This window comes from Camelus bactrianus, chromosome X (assembly GCF_048773025.1).
Source record: "Camelus bactrianus isolate YW-2024 breed Bactrian camel chromosome X, ASM4877302v1, whole genome shotgun sequence".
Lineage (NCBI taxonomy): Eukaryota > Metazoa > Chordata > Mammalia > Artiodactyla > Camelidae > Camelus > Camelus bactrianus.
Window position 1 is genome coordinate 5,371,548 of NC_133575.1, and position 16,675 is coordinate 5,388,222.

Below are 16,675 nucleotides of genomic sequence, written 5' to 3' on the forward strand. Positions count from 1 at the left end.
AATAAACTTACGGTAACCAGGAAGAAAGGACAGGGAGCAATAAGTTAGGAGGCTGGAGATTAACAGGTACAAATTACTATACATAAAAGAGATAACAAGGGCGTGCGGTATAGCGCAGGGAACTACACTCAACATCTTATAATAAACTATGATGCAGGGGGGAGGCTATAGTTCAGGGGTACAGCAGATGCTTACCATGCACGAGGTCCTGGGTTCAAGTCTATTAAGTAAATAAATAAACCTAATGCTTCCTCTCCCCCCCAAATTTTTTTAAGAAAAGAAACTATAATGGAAAAGAATAGAAAAAGAATACATGAATAACTGAATCACTTTGCTGTACACCTGAAACTAACACAACATTGTAAATTAACTACACTTCAATTTTTAAAATGGTAAAAAAAAAAAGAGAGAGAGAGAGAGAGAGCAAGCGAGCGAGACATAGAAGGAAAGACGTTCACAAAGTGCCCGCTTTGAGTCATCCCTTCCCCCACACAAATGGAAAATGAACTCACCCACATTGGTAGCTGTCCTCTGAAAAGACCCAGTTGAGAGAAGTTCTTTCTTTATTGTGTGGTTTTAAAGACTATCCTCTGACCTCTGCTATTTATGACTTAAGATCTGTGAAGACAGGGCCAAACCCCTTTGGCTCCAAAAGGCGACACAAACAAAAGCTTTTCACCTTTGTTCCACTTACCTCATTTCCCATCAGGACACGTCCCTCCTGCACCCCCTGGTTTCACCATTTAAGCTGCATTTTCTTGTTTCTTTTGCCCAGCCACAGCCATCACCTAGCTGACAAGTGGCCACTGTCACTCCTTTCCAAGGACAGAGTCCCCCGTCATCACGGCCCAGCGGAAGGAGCTTCGGTAGGAATACAGCCGCCTCGTCCCCTCACCTCAGCTCACCATGAAATTGTGTAATAAGTGGTTCAGGAAGCTCAACAACGCGCCAGGCAAGTCTCAGCCCCAGTACGGCGCTCCTCAAGTTACTTACTAGTTTATGGATTTATCTACAGCCTTTCTCGCCCTTAAAAGGATTCAACACGATTTACAGAGGCCCATAGGATACAGCCAGAAAGCAAATCTCACATGGTTGAGAAAAATGAGATAAAAGAAATAAAAACTGGAGTCAGGTACAAAGCTGGTTCCCAAAGTACATGGGATCAATTTCAGTAACCTTGTTAAAGCACGAAATTTTATTTATCTTCTAGCTTTGTAATGGCCAGTTCTAAGGGGAAGACAGTTTGGTTCCAGTGGCTCCAGGCTAAAACATCTACCAGTTGCTGAGGGAAGCATATTGAGTACTGAATAGATGCACACGATGAACGTCTTCCCACGTTTTCTCCTGAAGACGGCACAGAGTAACAGACCGATGTTCTCAGCAAGTTCCTCAGAGTGACTGGTTTCTGAGATGGTTTCTGAGAATATTACACGAGCTGCATTGCAGCAAATGGGGTTCAGTACATGCCAAGGACGACTGTGAGATGGTGAAGGGACACAGATCAGTCCTGTAATCAAGGCATGGCTCGAAGAGCTTCTGGAGACCATCCATCCACGAGGCATGTGTAACCCCTGCTTCCCTCTGGCACCTCTTGTACCACGAGGTTATGGGGTGTTGATATGAGTCCTTGGCAAGGACCAGGGGTACAGTGACTTGTCGACACATCACTGTCATTTCACAGCTACCAGAACTGCTGTCAGCTCTGACATCCACTGTGAGAACTGAAGCCCCTAACGAGGATGACTATTTGAATAAAAATTCCATCCCCTCTCTGCCTAGACATGTGTCAAGTAGCGTGAAGGGAGGACGTGACAAGGATCCTCCTCAGGAAAAGTCAATCTCTCTTCCTACCTAGGGGAACAGAAGCTACACATTCAATGCTCTATCCCATACAGCACAGCAATGGTAATTTTAGGTTGAAAAAGAGTTTAGAGCAAATGACTGGCTTAGCCACGAAACACTCTCACACACACTTTGCACTGTAACCCGGCAGCACGCTATGGGGCCTTCCAGGGACAGACTGCACCCCGTTACCCCGCAGCCCCATGCCCTCTGCCTGCCTCTTGTCTGTAGAAATATTTTAGCCTTCTAGGCCTTCCCTGAGTTTCAAAAAGCAAATTTAATTTCAGAAGTGAGAAAAGGCAGAAACAAAGGGGGACAGTCAAACAAGACAAAACAGTGATAGTTTAGCTGTTAAACAAAGTCAAGGACTCTGGTACATCCTCAAGGGCTATCGATCATATCCGGACCCACATCCTTCATCTGTTTTGCAGACAGTGAAACCCCACCAGGTGGGAGAAGTTAACTGATGCTGACCACAAGCCCATCCCCAGACCAGCTGGAACCAGAAGGTTGGTGATGTCGGCTCCCGACGGCCTCACCACCACCCAACCAGAAGAATGTCCACGAGCTGATCAGGGCTCCTTCCTCACCTTGTCTTTAAAGTCCTTTCCCTGAAAGGCCTCGGGGAGTCGAGTCTTTTGAGCATGAGCCACCCAGGCTCCTCTGTCACACCTTCAATAAAAGCCGCACTTTCCTTCACCACAGCCCAGGGTCGGGAGACTACTGCGTGGGTGCGCGGACCCAAGTTTGGCTCAGTCACAACATGACCCAAAGAACATCATGCTTTGAGCAATGAGTCTTACAAGAAAGTTCTCTTACCCCAAATAGTTGCAAAACAAACATACTAAGGTAGTTTAACATGTTTGTTTACAGGGTGAGGGAAGTTCTTCTACGTCAAAGAGAGGAAATTGAGAACTCATGTAAGAAAGGAAAATTAATTCTCCCAATAATTAGCCTGTATTCCTCCTTCAGGCAAACTAGGTAGCAAGCCTACCTCCCAGTTCCCCCAGTTAATAAAAAGCCAAGTTGAAATGCATACCTGGATTCCTGTTCCTATAGTAACTGCTCTCTTAAAAACAGAAATAATGTTTCTAAGACAGACTATGTCCCAACACAAATCAGGCTCCCAAGAGGAATTCCTGTGTGTGAGTAGGTAGGACAAGTTGACCCTCATGTCAAGGACTGCCAACACGATGGAGTCAAAATCACAGAGAGAGAAAAGCAAATGGTGACCCCGTCAATTCAAGGGAGCGTCTTCACTTCGGTCGAGACTATTTTGACAGGGACCATCCTTGGAGAAGGGAGGCAACCCAGCCCAGTGGCATATTCAGTGCCCACAAGTTCTCCCTCCCAGCTACTAAAATCCAATGTGGTCTCCTTTCTAGAACATAACCCTCCTGTTCCACAGTCAGCACTGGTGCTCTTTGCTGGTCGCCAGATCGAAGCCAGCGTCTTTCAACAGTCGGAGCGCCTCCGTGTGCCTTCTGATGAATGCACGACAATGTCAACACACCTGTCAGCCCACAATCGGCATGGAACACGTCCTGACGGACACGTTTTTCACATGTTGGAAACGGATTCCCTTTCTAACGCCGGCTTTCAGGAATCCTTCCTCTGTCGTGAACCACACTTAAGACATTCCGTTTGCATCTTCTTTCATGAGATGGGAGCAGAAATTACCAGGAAGAGGTGAGGCTAAGGACTTCCACAGAGGTGCTTTCTCTCCTCCACGTGGCTTTGCTTCGAAGTTTACAGCAGGTGGAAGACTTTCACACTCATAAAAATTGCTACAGAAAATCAAAAGCACGTGGGGCTGTTCACATGTCACGTGTTGGATTTAAATCCAAGTAAGCACCTGTTCTTTTCCTGAATTGCTGACTGTGCTGTGAGCCTGGCAGGAAGTTCTGTGTGTTATTTCAGCACACAGCCTAGTTTCTAGGCTAGAAAACCCTGCAGTGTTCCAGTGACTGCAGGCTAATGATCGCCCCAAAGCACGCTAATATGTCTGATAAAAGTTCCCAGCGTGAAGGCAGAAAACACTTACCATAAGAATGACAGAGCAGGGAAAGCAAATCGGTGACACCAGCTAGGGCTGCCTTCAGGCTGGAGGCTCCAATTAGAGCTGAGCCCCCGCGTCCCCCAGGCTGGGGCCGGAAGAAGGCGCTGCAGACCTCTCCTGGGTACAATCAATGGCTCGCCTTCCTCTGAATCCCAGCACTTACCACTGAAGGAAGGAAGTTCTGAAACAAGGTGTATACATAGCTGCCTCATGGACAGGTTCTTTCGGTTTTTCTGTTTCACATGCTCTCACTTGGTTCTTCCTTTTTTGCCACGTCTGCCTTTACCTGAGAGATGACATTTGCTTGAATGCTCCCTGACAGCGACACTGGATGGAGTCCTGAGAATGAAGCTGCACGTCCAGCCCTAACTCGAACTTGCAGATTATTCGATTTTTCAGCTGCACGGCGACTGGGAAATCCACGGGCTCAGGTGTGCCTGAGGAGAGACTCCATCTCTGGGTAAGCACTAAAGTGCCTAATGGTCCTTGGGGTAGTTACAGTAATGCTTTTCCTGGCATGTTACAGGACAGTCCAACAAATGTGCACTCAACAATACTCATCGTGCTGTCACAACGCTGCACGCACAGACGGCTTTTCCAAAAGAACATGAGCCAAACTCTTACACACCCAACCATTTCTTTTCATATGCATCCCATACAAACTGCAAGTCCACCACTGGCTTAAGGAAATAGAATATTCCTCTCTTCTCTTTCCAGATTATCACGTCCCACTTGCTTAGAAATAATGTCACGATCTTTACTTACAGAAATGGTAACACTGGCATCCAAAATAAAGGGAATTAATGATAACACGTGAGAAGTTCTGTACTCTTCTGGCAGTACAAACCTACACCTTCTCTTGACCATCACTGTCAGGGGCGCTCTGTCTATGAAATAACTGGTAATGTCGACTGAAAAAGAATGCACACCGTGAGACTTCTGAGTTAAGTTTTACTTGGGCAAAATGAGGACTAGAGCCCGGGAGACAGCACTCAGAGAGCTCTGAGGAACTGCTCCAGAGAGGTGGGTACAGGGGAATGTCACTGTTATTTATATATGGTTTCAGTGAAGGGGGTTACATGCAGTAAAGCACACACTGAGGCAGAGGCTTGTGGCCAGGCGCGAGGAGATGTCACCATTAATGATTTTAGTGCTTTTCTACATATGAGAAGATGCAGGAATTTGGGCTCATAAAATCTTCTTCTCAAAATATCTAACTATCTGAAGGCCTGTCCAGCCAGTTTTTCCCAGAGCACAGAGCTCCTCGTTCCTCATCTCCGCCCTGAACTCCTTTCAGGGGGTGTCTGAGGTCAGCAGCTGCAGCAGCTCGTGATTTAATCCTTGTAGAGGTAGATGGCAAGTGCCAATTTTTAGCTGGCAGTAACTCCCAAAAGATATCAATACGTTGGACAAGAGATTCTCATTATAGATCAACTTTGCCCTTGAAGATGATAATACAAAGTCAGGGAAAACTGTGAATATTAAATATTACAATAGAGATTTAATGCAGTAAGTATTACAATAGGCTTTGAGTGTTTTAAAGTATATAATACATCTGAAATTTCAATCTGTTGTTTATTATTATTGCAAAGAAATAAAGACCTCAACTTTGGGTTTTGGGCATTTAGACCTAGCGCATTTCCACGTGTGCCTGAGTTTTCCTTTTCTTCCTTAAGATCTGTTTTCTCAGGGCTCTGTGGATTTACAGTCATTACCACATAAATCACAGAGAGCATCTAATACAAAACAAAAACCTTCAACAGTCACATTCAGTTACGTTCCAGAGGTTTGACCTTTATCCAGTACATTTCACAGATGTCAAATGAAGCCGTCCAGATGTTCACGCAAACAAAACCAATCTTCCTCACCTCTAAATGTGGCTCTGAAAACAACTTGGAAAATGACTAAGAATTTGGAGTTACAGCCCTTACAAGAACCGCACTCCCACTGAGATCAAAGCAGCATGCCACTGCTCCAAGATTGAGCCCTGAATTACTGCTTTTCAACACAAATCCTTACAACTAATTGGGAAACAACAGTCAAGTGAGTCACAACATCCCAAAGGAGAAGGATGAGCACACGTGCTCCGCAGACACGGGTGGGTGTCACCAGGAGTGCCACTCTTAGGTGCAGGTGTAGAAAGGTAACTGAGCGCAAGGTCAAAGGAGACACATCTCTATACAGTAAATGCGTGACTCTCATGCAAATCTAGAATGAACAAGTGCCAAAGATTTGGTTTAACTTGTGAAATACTGCAAGAACCAGTAGTAAGTTACATTTGGTTCAGAGAGGAAACCCAAATACAAGTATGTCTGCACACGAGAAGGAATGCTAGAACGCAGTTACAAACAGATGCAAAACGGTCTATTCACGGGGTCTGCATCAACTGCATTCCATGGGACACAGTCATCTGCATTTCCGTGGACAAGAATCGTCTGAATTATCATCAGCCTTCTACCATTTACAGAGAAAGAGTACAGCTCAAAGATGACAGACAATGGAGGTGACCTGGCAGAGTGCCACAGAGAGTCCATCCAGTCATCTCTCACCTGCCCACTTGGAAGTCTTTTACAATTTTTACTGGCTTTAATAATCACATTTTAACACTGAACTTTCAAAAATTAATTGTGACGTGCTCGACATTTTCCTTCTATTGTTTACCATTCATTCATTCAACAAATCCTCACGTGCTGACCACCAACGTTCCGTACATGATCTTAGAAGCTGCCCATTTTTTAGTTTGAACACATCAAGATATACCTTTGTATTGAGAGACTGACACAATTTTACTGCTTTATTTTCGATTGGTTTTGCATATGTGAATGTAAGGCACAGAAGAGAGACTGGCAAACTATGGCAAATGGGCAAATACAGCCCAGCACCTGTTTCTGCATCGCCAGTGAGCGGAGAACTGTTCTTACATTTTTAACTGGTTGGGGAAAAGTAATGAAATGTCATGATGTGAAATTCTATGAAATTCAAATTTCAGTGCCCATGAATAAAGTTTTATTGGACCACAGGCACATTCCTTGGTTTACGTATTACCCATCACTGACTTCATGCTACAGTGGACGACTTGGGAGTTGCCACAGAGACTTAATGGGCTACAAAGATGAAAATATTTACTATCTGGTCTTTTACAGAAATTGTATATGATGAGAATTAGAATTCCTTACATATAAAGAGTTCCTTCAAAGGTGCTTGGTGCATACCACACGCTCAGTAAACTGTATGTTTGTTTTCCTTCATATAATAAAGCAAAACTACTGAGACTTAGAACTGTGTTCTTAAATTCTTTTCTAACTCTCAAAATGCACAGATCAGGTTTCTCAGCCTCCTTTGGCCCTGCTGAACTTGGAGCCAGAAAACTCTTCACCGTGAGGGTGTCCTGTGCATTGCAGTTTTTTGTCACCACCCCTGACCTCCACCTGTGAGATGCTAGTAGGTTCCCACCACTGACAGTGACAACCAAAAATGCCTCCTGCCGTTGCTCAGTGTCCCCCTTGGGAACAACATGGTCCCAGGTTAAGAAGCACTGGCCTAAAGGGTGCTGGGCAGGAAGTCGCTGCTCTCCGTCATCTAAGCCCCCGACTTCACAGTGCTGCCTTCACTACAGGGAAAAGGTGCTGATTTTCCTAATTCGTCATACATCATCGTGTTAAGAGGCACAGACACTAAATGGATCGCAACTTTCTTCCTGAAGGTACTAGAGTCATGATGTCCTTCGGGAGAAGAAAAAAATGTAATGAACAGGTTTCACTCATGGATTCATCTACAAACAGTTGTTGGCAACTACTCTGTGCCAAACAGCGTTCTACACTCTGAAGAGACTGCAATGAACAAGGAGTACGAAGTCGGTGCCCCCGGGAGCTCGCTTTCTGGTGAAGGAGGCAGACTCTCAGAGATAAAGGACTAACTCAGTAATGTTGTGCAGGGGGTCATGTGGACGATGAAGTGTGTAAGTGGGTGGGAGGGGGATCTGGGAAGGCAAGGCTGAGGTGACGACTGTGCTGAGACGTGAACGGGAGGGGAGGGAGTGGCGGTGAGCAGGACAACTCTGCAGAAGGAGCTTTCTGGATAGAGGAAAAAGCAGCCTTGACAGGGCAGAGACAAGGAGAAAAGTGGACATGGAACATAGGCGGACAAGACAGGACCGAGGCCTCAGACTGGGAAAGATGGGAAGATATTAAAAGGTGTGAGGAAGACCACAGCAGGAATCAGCTAATGTGTTCAAAGGGTCTTGCCAGCAGCCCCACGGGTACAGTTGAAGCTGAGAGACCCAAGAGGATGCTCCTGGATTCGTCCAGGCAAGAGATGATGGCAGACTGGACACGGGAGGCAGTCAGATGGGAAGAAGAGACCCTATTCTGGAGGATTCTGAAGGTGATTGGCTTTGCAAACTTTACCAAGACTAATTAAAAAGTCCTATAAAATACTGTGTAACATATATTCAGAAAACATGCACTTTAACATACATTTAGAAAATTGTATCATCAACATTGCTTCTTGATTTGATGGTTTGTTTTTTCACTTGACTGACGCAGTCTTCTAACTGATTTTTCAAGTTGTTGATCTCTCTACAACACAGCGTAGGGGGCGTCATTCTAAACTGGAGTTCACCTCCAGCAGTCTGCTGAGTGACTCCAGGACCAATGTCAAATGTGTATGTGCCTGAATTTCCCCATCTGTAAAATGGAGTTACCATCGCTCACCACTCACCCGATTAACGTAAAGATCAAGAGGAAAAGCCTGGAAAAAGCTTCACGAATCTCCAAACAAATACAAAATCGAATTATTTGCAAATATATCCAGTGCAGATAATATCCAAAGGAGATAAACTGTGATTAACATGTAAGATTCATTCCCGAAGACCCAGGCTAAAGACAACCTTTAAATTTATGTCAGCTTTGTAAAATATTCCAGAGTCTCTCTTGCAGTTAGCTGTGACTTATTGATTCACTTTTGCTTTCAGGCAAAAGGAATTGATTCCTTTTCTTGTGAAATTCAGTCTCTCATGTCAGCCTTGATCATTCAATTATAAAATATGGTTTAACAATCTGTATTCCCTAGAGCTGCAATTTCCTTTAATTAGGATATTCTATAAAAGCAGTTCCAATGAACCTCTTTCCATTCACATTTCAAGTGTGCAAAACAGACAAGTTAATTTCTTGCTGGGCCAGGACAAAGGGATGCTTATGAGAAGTAACACTGATACAACAAATTACCATCCATGTAACATCCAACTAACTAAACTGCACAGAAACACTACTCATGAAATTTAGTCAGCCTTATGGTCCTATCTACACATATATGTGTCCTTTCCTGCAATGGTGACCCAAACAAATTACCCAAACATCAGATGAATAATGTAACAGATACCAGAAAATGCCTTATCAGAGCAAACGCCTATGATATTTTATAAAAAGAGCAAAAGGATCTTAAACCAGACATTTCGTCTCTGCCCAGGATCTAAAGAGCCAGAACTGAGCAAAGCTTATTTTCGCCAAGTTATTTCACATTCACATAATAATTCTGTTCTGTTTTTAGTAACAGTCATGTGGATTAAATGACACAACACATGCATAAACGTCAGAATGTATCACTGCGATAAAGTTCTAGGTTGAAGAATGTTTTTTCTACAATCATCTACTTTGAGATAATGTGAAAGATCTTTCAAAATAAGGTCCTTCATACATATGCTATTTCATATATCGTGTATGAACACTCTGATGAAATTTTGGTTGTAAAACAAAGGAATGCTTCAATTTTCAGTTCAATAGTAATATCCATGAAGGGAATCTCATCAGACACTCTTAAGATCCCCAAGTGCTCCAATATTCATAGCAAGTTTAAACTTTATTCATTTACATAATCTGAATATTAAACCTACTTCGGACTAGAGCTACACACACACACACACACACACACACACACACACACTTTTTAAGGATTTTGGTGTTTGGGGACTGAGGTAAGAAATTTATGCTAGTAAGTATATGAACGAATATAATGATAACTTTAGAGAATGCATATGCAACAAGAAATATTCAAAAATGGAAAAGAAACTGCTTAAAGAATCAAATTACTTAACCAGCAATTCCTACACACAAACAAAATAAACACATACAAAATAACTCACGTGTAAGCAGACTGCACTAAACCTTCTAGTCTAACCAGAAGATGTTTTCTCCTTTAAAAATTTTTAATTAAAAAAATTACAGAATAAGGAGAGAAACAAGGTAGGGTATAGAAATAATGATACATGTAGCCTGACTGCAGTGCTGGTTACACTAACTGAATCTACACATGTGGTAAAACCTCACAGAACTATCTACATACATTATACCAACCTCAATCTTTGCTTTTGATACTGTTCTACAAATACATAAAGTGTAACCCCTGCTGGGAATGGGGTGAAGAGTGCATGCGACTTCTCTGTACTAACTTTGCAACTTCCTGTGACTCTATAGTTGCTCCGAAATTAAAAGATTTTTAAAATACTGACACAGTGGTAGGGAACATACCTTAGAACATTGCTTGTGATTCTGGCACCAAACCAGGGAACCATTGTTCTGCAAAAAGAAAAAGAAATATCGAGTCAATTTTCTAGTTGAAAACTACATATCCCCATGTGTATGAATATAATTTTAAAATATTTGCATTAAGGAAAGATCGATTTTGCCATCCTGATATGTCTTTGTTCCTAAAATAGAAAATGTGCTTCTAATGGAAGAGTTTGAGGCTGGAAGTCAGATCCCATGGTAAAGGCTTCTCTTTCCCTTTCCCTGGATGTGTGACTCTGGACAAGGGACTCAGCAGCCCTGTGCCTCAGTTCATCCATCTGTAAACATAATGACACTATCTGCTGCATGGGGTCAGTGGGAGAATATATGCAGACCATTTAGCACGGCTTGACATTTACTCAACATGTACCAAGTACGAGGGCTATGACTCATTAGCCAAGTACTGAATTTCTGCGTGAAACTGTCGTCCCATGACTGAAACTTTGGTGATGGGTGGGTTGTCATGTATTACATCAGACTGTGCAAGGCTGGGGTGGTTAGTCGAGATAGTAGAAACCGTCACCCCATAATTGAATGTTGTGGCCTCCTGTTTTTTGAAGTTTGAGGTTGGGTATGAGATAAAGTAGTCCGTTTCCCATGTTTGAACACCTACATTTTCTTTTTTTTTTTTTTTTTAATTGAAGTACAGTCAGTTACAATGTGTCAATTTCTGGGTATAGTACAATGCCCCAGTCTTGCATATACATACATATATTTGTTTTCATATTTTTTTTCCCATTAAAGGCGATTACAAGATTCTGAGCATAGTTCCCTGTGCTATATACAAGAAACTTTTTAAAATCTATTTTTATATATAGTGGCTAACATAAACTTTCAGTTTTAAGAATATCAGCAGCTTTGTTTGCAGTTAAGGAAAAAGAATGTTCAACCTACAATATATCTTTTTAAAAGTATTCCTATAAGAAGCTAATTGATACATAAATCACATACACAAAAGTCACAAGGGCCAGGTCCCGAAGAGCTTTTTCACCAAGGTCATGGTTAAGGACCTTGTGCCTCCTTGAGTCAGGTCAGAGGGGCCTGCTCCTTGCTCTGGGGCAGCTTCCACCTCTTCCCTTCCAGGTCTCTCTCTCCCTGGACGATGGCCAGGAGCTCTGGAGGCCCCCTACTGCTGCACTGCTCCTGAGAGATGCACTGTACCCCTTCCTCCCACAGGATACATATATTTTCTTTGATCTGAGTCTTAGGTCCTGAAATAGAGTGTGGTCCAGGTGACAGGCTTCCCCGCTTCCTTTTTGCTTCAAAGTTTCACACTAGCATCAGGACCAGCTCCTGGCTGTCACAGAGATGGCCTCCAGCAAAGGCCACGCCAGGGTGACTGGGGCAGCAAAAGCAGGCGTGGCACCTGCGGACTGTCCCACAAGAGTGGTCAACAAGAATACGACTAATGGGCTCGTATGCCTTTGACAAGATTATTACCAATCAACATCCAAAGGTTGTATGACTGACCACGTGTAGGTAGCAGGCACTTGCCGTGCTGTGTGACACACTCACCCCTCAGTCATCCCACATATGACACAAGCTTCGTGCACCCACTTTACACTAAGAAACTGGGAGTCAAAGAAGGCGATGGAAATGTGCACACCCCGGAGCTACTGGTTAACTCAGCCGTCAGCACCACAACGAGGGACAACAAGGGACACAATGGGCGAGAGTGACCGTGGGCTTCAAAGGCAGGTCCAGATTTATAATCGTGGAAGGAGAGCAGGAATTGGTCCAGACCACCCTGAACACTGTAAGCTCAGGAAACAGCACATCCGGAGCACGGGCTGGGGTGGGGACGAGGAGAGGAGACTGGCTAAACAGGTAGAAAGCAGCTTACAGTGGATTTTGACTTATCATTGGAAATCTTTTTTTTTTTTTTTTAATTTAGTAAATGTCAGGGAGTTAAAAAGAAAAACAGAGGATGGGAGATGTGAGCAGCTCTGTACAAGGCACACCTTGGGTAACTGCCTTTTGTTTCCTTGGTAGATAAAATGGCCAAACCTCAACAGCAAAAACAGCGAATGCAGCGAAGCCTGCCTTCGGTGACCCAGCAAGTGCAAACGCTCCTGTCCACCCCACCCTGAATCACAGAGCTCCCCGTCCTGCTCAGACACCCTCCCCACCATGGAGAAACCAATACCCACGAAGCCTGTCTGCTGTTTACATTTTACTGGGAATTAATACCACTGCATTTCCACAACCAAAGCAATTTCATTTAAAGCAAAATTTCCCATTAATCATAAAATGAAAAACTGTCCTTAGAAAGAAGTCTTTGGGACAACAGCAAGCAGGCTTGTGAGATGATTATGATTGTAATCATTTCTGCTTTTATTACTGAAGATAGTATGCCAGAGCTTGCTTGGGAAGATTAAAAAGATAATCCATGTAAAGTATTTAGGAAAATGTTTGGCACAGAGTTAGATGTGAAAAAAAAAAAAAAAAAAGGCCATTGTGGTTTTTGATGTTACTGCATTTGCCATTATTAATATTTTGAGGAGTAGAGGGGATTCCCGGACTGAAAATCTCCCAGCTCTTCTGTGTGGCACTCAACCGGCTCAATCTTATCAGTGCGGCTCAAAGGAGCGGTGGGGGTGGGGGTGGGGGTGAGGGTCATGCTTTTTCCCCCGGCTCGTGGCCGTCTTCTTGCGTTTGCCAGCGTGCTGAGGGGCAATGGTAGTATCTGCGCTGTAACCGTGTTTGATTGGCCACCTGTACTTCCTTCCCAGTGAACTGTCTATGCATTTTATCATCTCTATTTTGGATCGTTAACCCTTTTCTTAGCAATTGTAGCAGCTGTTAGCACCAATCAGGTTTCATAGTCATTTGGTCTGTAACTGGTGCTGTAAAATTTTTCCAGTGCATCATTTGTCTTTGAATTTACTCATGGAGTTTTCCCTATGCAGAAATTTCTACACACACACACACACACACACACACATGTTTTCCCAAATTTGTCTCTATTTCCTTTTTGAGGTCGGGGTTTCCTATTTTTTTTTTTAAAACAATCCCCCGAATGTCAAGGTTTTGTTCTTTCTCTGCTTTTGCTTTTGTCAATCAGCATCTCTCTGCAATCTGATTTATCTCTACAAAGGACTTCTAAGAACCCGGCCTGTTGGCCCCAAAGATGTCTGTAAACCCCCGATTAACTCCGGCCACTGTGTTTCGGCCAGGTGTGCATGCACATTGCACCAACCACCTATGTTGCTCACCTGGAATGCTCTTTGAGCAGGAGAGCCATGGAAAAATACAAGAATCCAGTACGTTTCAACATCTCGCCTGGGGGAAGTTTTTGGTCAGATGACAATAGCCTTCACCAGTTAAGTCACTTGACAACAAAAATAAAATACATAGTATGTGCAATAAAGTCTCGCTCTGGCTTAACGCCAGCAAAATAAAGAGACAAAGTACATTAGGCATGAAAGATGTTTGCCTCTTGAATCATCATTGTAACCTCCAGGTAGGCTCAGACAGCGGGACTTTTGTAATTATAGAAAGATTACATCCTGTATTTTATTGGTTTAACCAGATCAAACATGAATGCCAGTCAATCCAACTTTCAAAGAGTTTATATAAGTTCAATAACTGCACCCAGACACTATTTCAATGACGTTTTCAAAATCTCTCCATTTCTAGTCTTTTGATTTTTTTCCTTAAAGAAAAATAATTCTTCAAAAGCTTCAAGTAAAGAAAACACTTCACTCAAAGACAACCCACAAGGGAAGGATAAAGACAGATGAATATTAGTTATCTACATATAACCATCTGAAAAGCAAAAAAAAAAAAAGAATTAGAACAGATTTTACTGTTTTTTTTTTTTTTTTTAATGGAGGACCTGGGGATTGAACCCAGGATCTCATGCATGCTAAACACGTTCTCAACCACTGAACTATACCCTCCGCACTCCAAATTTACTTTAAAAAAAAAAAAAAAATAAGCAGGTGATGGTATGGAACAGCCACAAGGACTAACTAACCAGTCTGCAGTTTCGGAAACACAACGTTGAACAAGAATATGTTGTGTCCAACAGCAGGACAGAACATGTGACCTAAAACTGGTCCAGAAAACCCACAACAAACCTAAATTTTACAAATCAACCCTATGAAACCACAAATAATTAGCTGTGACTCTTAATCAATGATTGTTTTCATGTTACATGAAAGATTTTTAAAATGAAGGCATGGATTAAAGTTCAGGAGTTCATTTTAAACCAGAATATTTTCCTATTACTTTGGAATTGTGGAATAAAAGAGTTGATTTCAGTCATCACAACCATACATTCATCCAAATTATTTCTCAGGAAACTTAAGTGCATATTACTAAGGGGAAAAAGCCAAGGCTACATATTGTATGATTCCAACTCTATGGCATTCTAGAAAAGGCAAAACTATGGAGACAGTAGAAGGACCAGTGGTTGCGGGGAGGGAGAGGTGGACAGGCAGAGCACAGAGGATGTTTAAGGCAGTGAATCAACTCTGTCTGATACTGTCATAGTGGATATGTCATTACATACTTGTCCAAACCCAGAGGATGTATAAGAATGAAACCTGATGCAGACAATGGACATGGGGTGATTACCATGTGTCAGTGAAGGTTCATCAGTGCAGCCAGTGGACCACTAGGAAGGGATGCTGCAGCCAACGGACCATTAGGAAGGGATGCTGCAGATAGTGGACCACTAGGAAGGGATGCTGCAGATAGTGGACCACTAGGAAGGGATGCAGTAGCCAGTGGACCATTAGGAAAGGATGCTGCAGCCAATGGACCATTAGGAAGGGATACTGCAGCCAATGGACCATTAGGAAAGGATGCTGCAGACAGTGGACCACTAGGAAGGGACGCTGATAATGGGGGAGACTGTGCATGTGTGAGGGCAGAGGGTTATGGAAACTCTTTGTATTTTCTGCTCAATTTGGCTATGAACCTAAAACTGCTCTAAAACAAGTTCTATGTAAAAGGGGGGTGGAAAAGCTATATGTTTATATTTGCTGTTTATGAATAAGATTTCAAATGTGTGGTTCATCCTCAGAAAATAAACAGCCTTTTCATTAACCTCGCCCCTAAATCTTCCCTCTGGACTCTACAAATATCTGACGTCGAACTCAGTTCTACAGGGAAACGGTATATGGCCACACAAATCCACCTGTGCAGACACCCAGCCCTCCCGACCGGCCCTGCCACTGGAATGCAGGCTCTGGTCACATTCTCTGCTTCACTTCTTCACAGCTGGCAGCTTGCCCGGGAATGAGAACCTTTATAAGTGCTGTCCTTCCACCCACAACTGGTGCCCTCTGCAAGTCACCTCCCCTGCATTTTTCAGGTCACTGCAAATGCCTTCTTCCAGGAAGCCTTCCCTGAACCCCACAGCCTGCTGATAACAGCTCCCCTGCTGTGCACGCTCATGTGGCTCCCTGCACTTCTCTTCCAAAGCATTCTCGCACAGTCACCAGATATACATGTATTTGTGTTTTTATTTAATAATTATCACCCCGTCCCTATTCCCTGTCGCCTGTGACCTCCTTGAAGACAGAGTCTGTCTGTATCTCCCGCTCAGCACTGTGACCGTAATAAATATGACTGAATAAATAAGTGAATTGAATAGGGAGTCGTACAAAAGAATTTAAACTTTAATCATGAGACCATGAGGAGCTGAAAAGAACGAAAGAAACAGACAGAGCTGAACAAATGGTTCATCCTCGCTGGGTAGAGCTCGTAGGAAACAGCTTCATCACTGGGTTTCCTACAGAGTAAATGTCTGAGATATTCCACATGAGAATATTAAAAACTGAACAAAAACCTGTCTTCAGAATTGAGTACAAATTATTTACGAAGGAATCGTGCTAATTATCTTTTTATAGATGTAGATAAAGTCACTGAAAGAAAGTTTATAGAACAGCAAGCTCTAGACTATGCCATATGGGAAAACGTAACGTTTTATTAACACTTTACTATGAGTTTTAACAAGGAATATGCTTATGAATTCTGTACGTGGGACAGCCCTACATCAGGACAGAAGTCTTGCTACTTACTGTCCCAACGGAATGACGGGGCCCCCGAGAGAGCCACAGGTCCTGGCTTCTCCAAGCACATTTCAAGCTATAGTCTTCCAACTGTAATCTCCGCCAAGAGGATGTGCTCATCATGAATTCATTCTTGTCACAGCTATGATTTTGGATGTTTTCATTAAACCAGATCTGGTGTTAAAATT

General features: G+C 43.1%; 1 protein-coding gene across 1 annotated transcript in view; it reads right to left on the bottom strand.

Annotated features, from left to right (window-relative positions):
- ANOS1 (anosmin 1) overlaps window positions 1-16,675 on the bottom strand; it is a 170,331-nt gene that overhangs the window by 125,289 nt on the left and 28,367 nt on the right. Inside the window, exon 2 of the mRNA XM_074359111.1 lies at window positions 10,426-10,473. Coding sequence (XP_074215212.1) covers window positions 10,426-10,473 — 48 coding nt within the window. The remainder of the gene's footprint in view (window positions 1-10,425; window positions 10,474-16,675) is intronic.